This window comes from Schistocerca nitens, chromosome 10 (genome assembly GCF_023898315.1).
Source record: "Schistocerca nitens isolate TAMUIC-IGC-003100 chromosome 10, iqSchNite1.1, whole genome shotgun sequence".
NCBI lineage: Eukaryota > Metazoa > Arthropoda > Insecta > Orthoptera > Acrididae > Schistocerca > Schistocerca nitens.
This window is the reverse complement of record NC_064623.1, coordinates 222560615-222574087: the sequence shown is the minus strand read 5'-3', so window position 1 is coordinate 222574087 and position 13473 is coordinate 222560615. Positions and strand designations below refer to the sequence as shown.

At 42.1% G+C, this 13473-nt stretch overlaps 1 protein-coding gene across 1 annotated transcript in view; it reads right to left on the bottom strand.

Annotated features, from left to right (window-relative positions):
* LOC126210023 (serine/arginine repetitive matrix protein 1-like) overlaps positions 1–13473 on the bottom strand; it is a 264901-nt gene that overhangs the window by 110174 nt on the left and 141254 nt on the right. Inside the window, exon 8 of the mRNA XM_049939127.1 lies at positions 12653–13063. Coding sequence (XP_049795084.1) covers positions 12653–13063 — 411 coding nt within the window. The remainder of the gene's footprint in view (positions 1–12652; positions 13064–13473) is intronic.

The following is a 13473-nucleotide window of genomic DNA, read 5'->3' as shown; positions in this document are numbered from 1 at the left end:
TGGAACATACCCACACAAAATCACACATTTGCTATACATGGATGATCTAAAACTATTGGCAGCAACAAATCAACAACTCAACCAATTACTAAAGATAACAGAAATATTCAGCAATGATATAAATATGGCTTTTGGAACAGACAAATGTAAGAAAAATAGCATTGTCAAGGGAAAACACACTAAACAAGAAGATTACATATTGGATAACCACAGCGACTGCATAGAAGTGATGGAAAAAACAGATGCCTATAAATATCTAGGATACAGACAAAAAATAGGAATAGATAATACAAATATTAAAGAAGAACTAAAAGAAAAATATAGACAAAGACTAACAAAAATACTGAAAACAGAATTGACAGCAAGAAACAAGACAAAAGCTATAAATACTTACACTATACCAATATTGACCTACTCATTTGGAGTAGTGCAATGGAGTAACACAGAACTAGAAGCACTCAATACACTTACACGATCACAATGACACAAATATAGAATACATCACATACATTCAGCAACAGAAAGATCCACATTAAGCAGAAAGGAAGGAGGAAGGGTATTTATTGATATAAAAAACCTCCATTATGGACAGGTAGACAATTTAAGAAAATTCTTTCTAGAACGAGCAGAAACTAGCAAAATACACAAAGCAATCACTCATTTAAATACATCGGCTACACCACTGCAATTTCATAACCACTTCTACAACCTTTTAGATCACATAACACCAACAGATACGAAGAAAGTAAATTGGAAAAAGAAAACACTACATGGCAAGCACCCGTATCATCTAACACAGCCACACATCGATCAAGACGCATCCAACGCATGGCTAAGAAAAGGCAATATATACAGTGAGATGGAAGGATTCATGATTGCAATACAGGATCAAACAATAAGCACCAGATATTACAGCAAGCATATTATTAAAGATCCCAATACCACAACAGATAAATGCAGACTTTGCAAACAACAAATAGAAACAGTATATCACATCACAAGCGGATGTACAATACTAGCAAATACAGAATACCCCAGAAGACATGACAATGTAGCAAAAATAATACATCAACAGCTTGACATAGAACATAAACTTATAAAACAACTCGTTCCCACATACAAGTATGCACCACAAAATGTACTGGAGAATGATGAGTACAAATTCTACTGGAACAGAACCATTATAACAGATAAAACAACACCACATAACAAACCTGACATCATACTCACCAATAAAAAGAAGAAATTAACACAACTAATCGAAATAACCATACCCAATACAACAAATATACAAAAGAAAACAGGAGAAAAAATTGAAAAATACATCCAACTGGCTGAGGAAGTCAAGGACATGTGGCATCAGGATAAAGTTGACATTATACCAATTATACTATCAACTACAGGATTCATACCACACAATATCCACCAGTACATCAATGCAATACAGCTACATCCAAACGTATGTATACAACTAGAGAAATCTGTAATTATTGATACATGTTCAATTACCCAAAAGTTCCTAAATGCAATGTAACATATAGCATACCGTTAAAAGGAAGTCATGCTTGATCAAGGTCCATGTCACTTTCCATTTTTGACCACACATGTTGTTGTTGTTGTGGTCTTCAGTCCTGACACTGGTCTGATGCAGCTCTCCATGCTACTCTATCCTGTGCAAGCTTCTTCATCTCCCAGTACCTACTGCAACATACATCCTCCTGAATCTGCTTAGTGTATTCATCTCTTGGTCTCCCTCTACGATTTTTACCCTCCACGCTGCCCTCCAATACTAAATTGGTGATCCCTTGATGCCTCAGAACATGTCCTACCAACCGATCCCGTCTTCTGGTCAAGTTGTGAAACAAACTTCTCTTCTCCCCAATCATATTCAGTACTTCCTCATTAGTTATGTGATCTACCCATCTAATCTTCAGCATTCTTCTGTAGCACCACATTTCGAAAGCTTCTATTCTCTTCTTGTCCAAACTATTTATCGTCCATGTTTCACTTCCATACATGGCTACACTCCATACAAATACTTTCAGAAACTACTTCCTGACACTTAAATCTATACTCGATGTTAACAAATTTCTCTTCTTCAGAAACGCTTTCCTTGCCATTACCAGTCTACATTTTATATCCTCTCTACTGTGACCATCATCAGTTATTTTGCTCCCCAAATAGCAGAATTCCTTTACTACTTTAAGTGTCTCATTTCCTAATCTAATTCCCTCAGCGTCACCCGACTTAATTCGACTACATTCCATTATCCTCGTTTTGCTTTTCTTGATGTTCATCTTATATCCTCCTTTCAAGACACCGTCCATTCCATTCAACTGCTCTTCCAAGTCCTTTGCTGTCTCTGACAGAATTACAATGTCATCGGCGAACCTCAAAGTTTTTATTTCTTCTCCATGGATTTTAATACCTACTCCGAATTTTTCTTTTGTTTCCTTTACTGCTTGCTCAATATACAGATTGAATAACATCGGGGAGAGCCTACAACCCTGTCTTACTCCCTTCCCAACCACTGCTTCCCTTTGATGTCCCTCGACTCTTATAACTGCCATCTGGTTTCTGTACAAATTGTAAATAGCCTTTCGCTTCCTGTATTTTACCCCTGCTACCTTCAGAATTTGAAAGAGAGTATTCCAGTCAACATTGTCAAAAGCTTTCTCTAAGTCTACAACGCTAGAAATGTAGGTTTGCCTTTCCTTAATCTTTCTTCTAAGATAAGTCGTAAGGTCAGTATTGCCTCACGTGTTCCAGTGTTTCTATGGAATCCAAACTGATCTTCCCCAAGGTTGGCTTCTATTAGTTTTTCCATTCATCTGTAAAGAATTCGTGTTAGTATATTGCAGCTCTGACTTATTAAACTGATGGTTCGGGAATTTTCACATCTGTCAACACCTGCTTTCATTGGGATTGGAATTATTATATTCTTCTTGAAGTCTGAGGGTATTTCGCCTGTTTCATACATCTTGCTCACCAGATGGTAGAGTTTTGTCAGGACTGGCTCTCCCAAGGCCGTCAGTAGTTCCAATGGAATGTTGTCTACTCCGGGGGCCTTGTTTCAACTCAGGTCTTTCAGTGCTCTGTCAAACTCTTCACGCAGTATCATATCTCCCATTTCATCTTCATCTACATCCTCTTCCATTTGCATAACATTGTCCTCAAGTACATCGCCCTTGTATAGACCCTCTATATACTCCTTCCACCTTTCTGCTTTCCCTTCTTTGCTTAGAACTGGGTTTCCATCTGAGCTCTTGATATTCATACAAGTCGTTCTCTTATCTCCAAAGGTCTCTTTAATTTTCCTGTAGGCAGTATCTACCTTACCCCTCGTGAGATAAGCCTCTACATCCTTACATTTGTCCTCTAGCCATCCCTGCTTAGCCATTTTGCACTTCCTGTCGATCTCATTTTTGAGACGTTTGTATTCCTTTTTGCCTGCTTCATTTACTGCATTTTTATATTTTCTCCTTTCATCAATTAAATTCAATATTTCTTCTGTTACCCAAGGATTTCTACTAGACCTCGTCTTTTTACCTACTTGATCCTCTGCTGCCTTCACTACTTCATCCCTCAAAGCTACCCATTCTTCTTCTACTGTATTTCTTTCCCCCATTCCTGTCAATTGTTCCTTTATGCTCTCCCTGAAACTCTGTACAACCTCTGGTTCTTTCAGTTTATCCAGGTCCCATCTCCTTAAATTCCCACCTTTTTGCAGTTTCTTCAGTTTTAATCTACAGGTCATAACCAATAGATTGTGGTCAGAGTCCACATCTGCCCCTGGAAATGTCTTACAATTTAAAACCTGGTTCCTAAATCTCTGTCTTACCATTATATAATCTATCTGATACCTTTTAGTATCTCCAGGCTTCTTCCATGTATACAACCTTCTTTCATGATTCTTAAACCAAGTGTTAGCTATGATTAAGTTATGCTCTGTGCAAAATTCTACCAGGCGGCTTCCTCTTTCATTTCTTAGCCCCAATCCATATTCACCTACTATGTTTCCTTCTCTCCCTTTTCCTACTCTCGAATTCCAGTCACCCATGACTATTAAATTTTCGTCTCCCATCACTATCTGAATAATTTCTTTTATTTCATCATACATTTCTTCAATTTCTTCCTCATCTGCAGAGCTAGTTGGCATATAAACTTGTACTACTGTAGTAGGTGTGGGCTTCGTATCTATCTTGGCCACAATAATGCGTTCACTATGCTGTTTGTAGTAGCTTACCCGCATTCCTATTTTCCTATTCATTATTAAACCTACTCCTGCATTACCCCTATTTGATTTTGTGTTTATAAGCATGTAGTCACCTGACCGGAAGTCTTATTCCTCCTGCCACCGAACTTCACTAATTCCCACTATATCTAACTTTAACCTATCCATTTCCCTTTTTAAATTTTCTAACCTACCTGCCCGATTAAGGGATCTGACATTCCACACTCCGTCCCGTAGAACGCCAGTTTTCTTTCTCCTGATAACGACATCCTCTTGAGTAGTCCCTGCCCGGAGATCCGAATGGGGGACTATTTTACCTCCAGAATATTTTACCCAAGAGGACGCCATCATCATTTAATCATACAGTAAAGCTGCATGTCCTCGGGAAAAATTACTGCTGTAGTTTCCCCTTGCTTTCAGCCGTTCGCAGTACCAACACAGCAAGGCCGTTTTGGTTATTGTTACAAGGCCAGATCAGTCAATCATCCAGACTGTTGCACTTGCAACTACTGAAAAGGCTGCTGCCCCTCTTCAGGAACCACACGTTTGTCTGGCCTCTCAACAGATACCCCTCCGTTGTGGTTGCACCTACGGTACGGCTATCTGTATCGCTGAGGCACGCAAACCTCCCCACCAACAGCAAGGTCCATGGTTCATGGGGGGGTGACCAGACATAACGTCTGAGAAAAGAAAGAAATAATAATAATCATTGTAATTGAATCAACTGTGGGTTCTTGGTGAATCATTGTAAATTAACTAAACAAACACTGTTTTTAGCCTTGTTTCACAATTTATTATTAATCTTATTGCACAGCCTAGGTTGCAGGTTATAAGCCCATTTTCAAGTACATTATTGAGTCCAAAAGATGATAATGCACAGATAAACATGATGACAAGGCAAAGGTAATCATCTCAACTTCTTAAGGTATTGATCTATAGCTTGATGTACAATTCTGTCAATGACCATTTTTTAACAAATTACATACATTATTACACATTAAACAATTACACTACAATGACCGGACTAAAGTTATGTATTAGCCAAAAGCTTTTTAACTACAGTGGACTGTGGCCCAAAGTTTTGCTTCTATCCTGCTGTTGTGATCTCATCTAAAAGAGTTTAATAATTGAATTGAGTCTGTTTGTTTACTAACAGGTGTGGGGATACACACATCTGTCTTTTTAATTTCTAAAATATCTAATTGGTTGAGTTTGGCCCTCTTTTCCTCTTTGTGTAGGACCTTACATCTATTGTACATTTGTGGTTATTGTTTGGCAATGTTTTGCAAAGGCTGAATAAGGCTTCTTTAATCTCCAGCCTCTGTGGCGTTCTTTAAGCCTGGTACAGATTGACCTCCCCGAAAGGCAAATGTAGCAAGACTGACACTCACAGCACGTGATTTTATAAACCCCATTTTTTGTGGTAGCTGGTTGTTTGTCTTTTGCATTGAACACAAAACTACCTATTGTCTTAGGGACATAGAAAAACAAAGAGAAACCATTTGCCTTCAAGATGTTACTTATGCTATTTGATGTTTTACCTACAAAAGGTAATCTTTTCCTGTTTGTCTGTGTTTTTCATTGGGGACAGTAGTGACCTGGCTTGCTTCTTCAATTTTACCTACAATTTTATCAGTGGTGTTGGGGTCACATTCATTATTTATGGCTATTGTTTTTATTGTGTTAAGTTCTCAGTCAAAGTCCTCTTGGGACATAGGGATAGAAAGGAGACAGTGGATCATGTGATGGAATGCTGCATGTTTGTAGGTTGTAGGATGCCGGGAGGAAGCCGGGATGAAAGTATCAGTCAAGAAATATTTTTGGTAAATTTTTAAATTTATGGTTTCTGTCTTCTATCTTTAAGCTAATGTCCAGGAAATTTATTCTGCCCCTCCCCCCAACTTCATGCTGATCTACACTCCTGGAAATGGAAAAAAGAACACATTGACACCGGTGTGTCAGACCCACCATACTTGCTCCGGACACTGCGAGAGGGCTGTACAAGCAATGATCACACGCACGGCACAGCGGACACACCAGGAACCGCGGTGGTGGCCGTCGAATGGCGCTAGCTGCGCAGCATTTGTGCACCGCCGCCGTCAGTGTCAGCCAGTTTGCCGTGGCATACGGAGCTCCATCGCAGTCTTTAACACTGGTAGCATGCCGCGACAGCGTGGACGTGAACCGTATGTGCAGTTGACGGACTTTGAGCGAGGGCGTATAGTGGGCATGCGGGAGGTCGGGTGGACATACCGCCGAATTGCTCAACACGTGGGGCGTGAGGTCTCCACAGTACATCGATGCTGTCGCCAGTGGTCGGCGGAAGGTGCACGTGCCCGTCGACCTGGGATCGGACCGCAGCGACGCACGGATGCACGCCAAGACCGTAGGATCCTACGCAGTGCCGTAGGGGACCGCACCGCCACTTCCCAGCAAATTAGGGACACTGTTGCTCCTGGGGTATCGGCGAGGACCATTCGCAACCGTCTCCATGAAGCTGGGCTACGGTCCCGCACACCGTTAGGCCGTCTTCCGCTCATGCCCCAACATCGTGCAGCCCGCCTCCAGTGGTGTCGCGACAGGCGTGAATGGAGGGACGAATGGAGACGTGTCGTCTTCAGCGATGAGAGTCGCTTCTGCCTTGGTGCCAATGTTGGTGGTATGCGTGTTTGGCGCCGTGCAGGTGAGCGCCACAATCAGGACTGCATACGACCGAGGCACACAGGGCCAACACCCGGCATCATGGTGTGGGGAGCGATCTCCTACACTGGCCGTACACCACTGGTGATCGTCGAGGGGACACTAAATAGTGCACGGTACATCCAAACCGTCATCGAACCCATCGTTCTACCATTCCTAGACCGGCAAGGGAACTTGCTGTTCCAACAGGACAATGCACGTCCACATGTATCCCGTGCCACCCAACGTGCTCTAGAAGGTGTAAGTCAACTACCCTGGCCAGCAAGATCTCCGGATCTGTCCCCCATTGAGCATGTTTGGGACTGGATGAAGCATCGTCTCACGCGGTCTGCACGTCCAGCACGAACGCTGGTCCAACTGAGGCGCCAGGTGGAAATGGCATGGCAAGCCGTTCCACAGGACTACATCCAGCATCTCTACGATCGTCTCCATGGGAGAATAGCAGCCTGCATTGGTGCGAAAGGTGGATATACACTGTACTAGTGCCGACATTGTGCATGCTCTGTTGCCTGTGTCTATGTGCCTGTGGTTCTGTCAGTGAGATCATGTGATGTATCTGACCCCAGGAATGTGTCAATAAAGTTTCCCCTTCCTGGGACAATGAATTCACGGTGTTCTTATTTCAGTTTCCAGGAGTGTATATGTTAGTGTGCCACTGCGTCATATTTTCCACAAATTTATGGCATTGTCTGTTGGAACCTTTCCACAGTCAAAGAATATCATCTACGTATCTGTACCAATACCCAACATGTTTTGCAAGTGGTTCTCTCTTCAGAAAGTTAGTCTCCCACTTGTCCATGAACATTTCTGCTATTAAGGGGGATAAAGGTGACCCCATTGCCAGACCATCTGGTTGCTGACAACATTCGAGTACAGTGGAATGTTGTTTAAATCAAAATTATTTCTGCTTTCAAGGGAGCTATTACCAGCAAGCATGCTCCAACATCTATCATTCAGTCCAGACCTCGCACCATTGTATTTTCATTTGTTTGGTTCCATGAAGATATTCCTGGCTGGCCAACACTTTGCAACAGATTCAGAAGTCAAATCAGCAGTCCACAGATGGCTATGCTCCAACCAGACAGACTTCTACAGATAGGGCATACTGAAACTGGTACCATGATGGGAGAAATGTGTTAAGAATGTTGGTGACTATGTAGAAAAGTAGGTAAGAGATGTATGTTCAGTTGAGATTATTTGCTTTGTTAGCTATTAAACTTTTTGGTAATTAAATTATTTCTCATTGCTTTCCGATCTTCCCTTGGATCCCTCATTCCCGTAACCTTCTTGCCTCAACCTACACTAGTCCCTTGCTTCAAACAGGCTCCCGCATGCCTTCTTCCCCCCCCCCCCCCCCAGTGCACCTGCATAGTCCTTTCTCATTTTGTCTGCTTCTCTCCTATCTCCCACCCCTGTTCCCCTCAGAATGTAGGCATCTGGCAGCCCTCTATCCTGAACCTACACTCTCCCAGAGGCAGCACTATAGCGTCCCCCCCCCCCCCCACCTCCTCATCCAACCCATCACAGCCAAAATCAACGCTCGCACCAATGTGGCCCTAGTGTCCTGAGATACAGTAACGACATGTATTGGATTGTGTGTGTATAATGTGTGTGTACATTTCTTTATCTGGAGAAGGAATTTGTGAAACGTTAACAGACATCCAACAGTCTACTCTTAAATGTGCCTCCTCTGTGCAGTCTGTAGGAATCTACCTTAATTAATTTTATTAGTATACTTAAGATTATACATGTTACAACAGAATGAGGTCTAATGGAACCCTTTCATCAATAAGTGAAGTTTACGATGCCATTCAAATTCCATATATCGGAGATGCTGAGTCATGATAGGCACAACAAAAAGATTCACACAATTATAGCTTTTGGCCATTAAGGCCTTTGTCAGCAATAGACACACACACACACACACACACACACACACACACACACACACACACGGAACACTTGCACACGTCTGCAGTCTCAGACAATTGAAACCATACTGTGAGCAGCAGCGCCAGTGCATGATGGGAGCGGTGACTGGGTGGGGGTAAGGAGGAGGCTGTGGCAGGGAGGGGGAGGGATAGTATGGTGGGGGTGGTGGACAGTGAAGTGTTGCAGTTTAGACAGAGGGTAGGAGAGAAGGTGTGGAGGGGTGGGGGGTAACTAGCAGAAAGGAGAGAAATAAAAATAAAAATACAAGAAATTAAAAGACTGGGTGTGGCAGTGAAATGACGGCTGTGTAGTGCTGGAATGGGAACAGGGAGGGGGCCGGATGGGTGAGGACAGTGACTGACGAAGGTTGAGGCTAGGAGGGTTACGGGAACGTAGGATGTATTGCAGGGAAAGTTGCCACCTGTGCAATTCAGAAAAGCTGGCGTTGGTAGGAAGGATCCATATGGCACAGGCTGTGAAGGAGTCATTGAGATGAGGGCTATCATGTTTGGCAGTGTGTTGAGCAACAGGGTGGTCCAGTTGTTTTTTGGCCACAGTTTGCCGGTGGCCATTCATGCGGACAGACAGCTTGTTGGTTGTCTTGACTACATAGAATGCAGCACAGTGGTTGCAGCTTAGCTTGTAAATCACATGACTGGTTTCACAGGTAGCACTGCCTTTGATGGGATAGGCGATGTTAGTGACCGGACTGGAGTAGGTGGCGGTAGGAGGATGTATGGGACAGGTCTAGGTCTAGGTCTAGGTCTATTACAGGGGTATGAGCCATGAGGTAAGGGATTGGGAGCAGGGGTTGTGTATGGATGGATGAGTATACTGTATAGGTTTGGTGGACAGTGGAATACCACTGTAGGAGGGGTGGGAACGATAGTGGGCAGGACATTTCTCATTTCAGGGCACAGTGAGAGGTAATCAAAACCCTGTAATTCAGTTGCTCCAGTCCCAGATGGTACTAAGTTACAAGGAGAATGGTCCTCTGTGGCTGGACTGTGGGACAAAATCTACCTGTGGATCCATGTTTCGTCACCAGCAATGATCCCCTTTGTTACCATAGCGATCCAATTGTTTTTTTGCAGATGTCCAAGTGCATTTCCTTATGCAACAGTGTAAGTTGTTTTGGGACATAACTTGCACAAACCTTATGAAACCTAAGTCTGTAGTGGATGATAAGGTGGGCAGAACGATGACTAATTTGCAGACGGTGTGCCATTTCATCAATAGTTTGTTGTCTGTCTAAGAGAATCATTTCACGTGAACGCTCAATGGTTTCTTCATTTGTGGCGGTAAATGGTCATCCGGCTCTTCCACCCAGCACAACACTTGTGTGACCATCTCGGAATTTTTCAATCCATTCGTAGCCATTGCATTGTGGCTAAACACTGTTCCCGTACCGTACCGAAAGTCTTCGATGAATCTCGACCTCTGATACGCCTTCTGACCACAGAAAACGGATCACTGAACGTTGCTCTTCTTTGGTGCATACAGACAGTGGAGCAGCCATGATTAACAGCCTGACAGTGATAACAAAATTAACCTAGCAGCTTTTATTGCAAAGATATAACAACAAATAAACAAAGCATGTGTCATCAACATAAAATGACAGTACTACGAAAATAAACAAAAATATAACTAAATTATAGATAATAATTGACTTATCCTCATACGAAAAGAGGCTAAACTGTGATTCACCAGACTGCACTAGAAGCCTCCAGTCAACTACCATCTAGTTTCCATGTTTTCTGGTCCATTGGAAATGTGCAGCTTTAGGTGGTACTATCAGCAATTGGGAGACATCCTGCTTCAAACTTCCATTAAGTGCAGTTCATTCCACAGAGTTTGCTTCAAAACTGACAGATCAGTCTTTGTTCACCAATAGCAACAATTCCCCTCAGATTTGAAACTGATTGTTGTCAAGAAGGCATGACACTCATTTCTGGCCCTATAAGCTGTGCTGTACCATTCCTCATAGACACTTCGATCCTCCGTACTGATCCACTTTACTGCACAGATTCCGTGTAGTTGACTGGAACGTGCATACCACTCTACTGCCATGACTTAAGTCAGCAGTGTGTGGATTACATGGCCACCTGGCACTGACTCTGTGCTCCAAAGTTACTAGTCTGCTCATTTAACGTGAAAACTACTACGTTGTCTGATCAGTTAAGTTTAAAACTTTTTTTAAGTCTTCTGTCTCTGGGCTGGTTAGATACTGCCCTCCATACCAGAAATACAGCATCAGTTTATGTGCTGTTGGGAGCAGTGCTGTGGATCTCTCAGACGTTGCTTATTTTCATTCTACTGTGTCACATGGTGCTACATTTTGGAACAACAATGGGCGTTCACCAAGAATATTCTCAGCCCAGAAAAAGGACTCATTCAGGAGGAACTGCAACTTCCAGTCTGTGAACACTGAACAGAAAAGTGATTTGCACTTGGTCACTATACTGAAAGGTACGCACTGTTCAGCAGGTTTGATTTTCAGGAGGCTTCCAGCAGAACTGAAGGAACTAGGTGATAAATCCCATGTATTCAAATCCAAGTTGCAAAGTTTCCTTATGGAACACTCCTTCTTTTCTGTGCAGGAGTTTCTTGCAGTAGTTGAGAACTTTTCTCTGTAATCTGTTATTTACTCTCTCACAATTATTTTCAGGTTTTATTAACTCTTTAATTGTTTTGTTTATTAATTTTCTAATTATCATTCTGTAAACTGCACACTGAATTATTCCAGGAATGTGTAGCCTTCACTCGCTCCATCAAATAAATAGATAAAATATATAGATACACAGATAGATAGATAGATAAACAAACAAACAGAGCTAGCAGAGATATATGCATTCAGATTCTAATGGCAAAGGTTAATGCAACATTCTCATTTCACACTGAAGAACACAACACACCACACTAGTAAACAACATGACCCCTACACAGACTTATTAAAACTTAAATGACATTTACATCACATTCACATATGTATTAGTATAAAATGCATATATAGATAGTGTTTACACTCAAATCATATTACTTCAAAATTACTGTACATATTTTATAATATATTTTTTAATTTTTATGTTCAAATTGAATTTGCAATTTTTATTATAATTAGTAATGATTATTGAAACACTTGGAAATGGCAAATAGGACATATGATATGAGCAAATTTCTGTTCTCTCTAAATGCTAATGGGCTAACTTTGTTTTGCAACATCTTTGATGTAAATTTTGGGCATGAGCTGTGGCGGGTAGTTGAACATAGACATGTAATGTGGTGGTGTTATGCACCTCCTGTCAGTTGTTGAATGAAATTAGCAAAGATAATTGTTAATAAGATGTGGAAAGTTAGAAGAAAAGCAGGAGTATGTTGCAGCTGCACTGTTTAGTGCTTCAAATGGGTTATTACGGTGGAGTAATGCTTTTATGCAGCAACATAGTGATACAATGAAAAGAATATTTTATTACTGTTTAATTAAAGAATGATTTATTTCATGTAATGTAAGTTTATTTTATCATGGTTTAAGTAAATAAGGAGTAAACTTTGATTTGCTCATACATGTTTATCTTGGTAACATAAAAACATTTATTCCTTACATTTCACTCGTTATGAATATTCAAATTTAAATTACAAAAAGTTCCACTTATTCCTTCCCAAAATATTGAGAAAAATGAATGCAAACCAGATCATAGTAGCAGTTGATAAGGTTTTCTAACGATTATTAATTGCATTATTGTAGTTTGGTGAAAATAAGAGAGACTGTTTTATCAGATACTGCACCTGCAGAAGGTATACTGGTGACACGACGTGCTTCCGCTGCAGCTGACAGTTCTCGGAGCAGCGCATCGGGTGGGTTACTGTGGGTCAGACCCCCTGGGACCGAGGAAGGCAGTGACGTCACCGTAACGTCTACCCTGGCAGGAGCTCGGCGTGTTGCTGGAGAGGCAACTGGAATAGCATCGTGACCCGGGGGTGGTGCAGACGTGCCGGGAACAGATCTGCGAGCTGTGGGGGCGCCGACACCCCCTCTGGGTGGCGATTTGCGAGTCGGAGATCCACGGCGTGCGGTCAGACGGCCTCTCGGAGATCGACCGGTGATCCGAATTTGACCACTGGTGTCAGATGCGGCTGCAAGCCCTGACCTGGCTGCCCCTCGGGAACCACCGAGGGGTGGATGCCGCACTGAAGAAACTGCATTAACCACAATTCCAATGTTGGACTGTTTCAGACATGTTGTTACCGTGGCCTTTAGTCATATAACTGGTTTGACACAGCCTTTCATGCTACTTTATCTTGTCTAAATCTCTTCATCTTTGCTTTGCTACAGTAACCTACACAAGTTATTGAAATATAAATCAGAATATCATAAAACCTACACAAATCAAGTGCCTTATTTTTCCAAACATCAACAGAAATATGTTTTCTCCATCACACAGGTCGCTTTCTGATCCCTTGATGGAAGTAAAAAATTGGCTGTCTCAGTTATCAATTGCACATGTAGTGTTCAACCACAGTGTGATCATCCAAACATCCCCCTCCTAACGCCTCCTTCAGTAGACCAAACATATGGTAGTCATATGGGGACACATCTGCATTGTAAG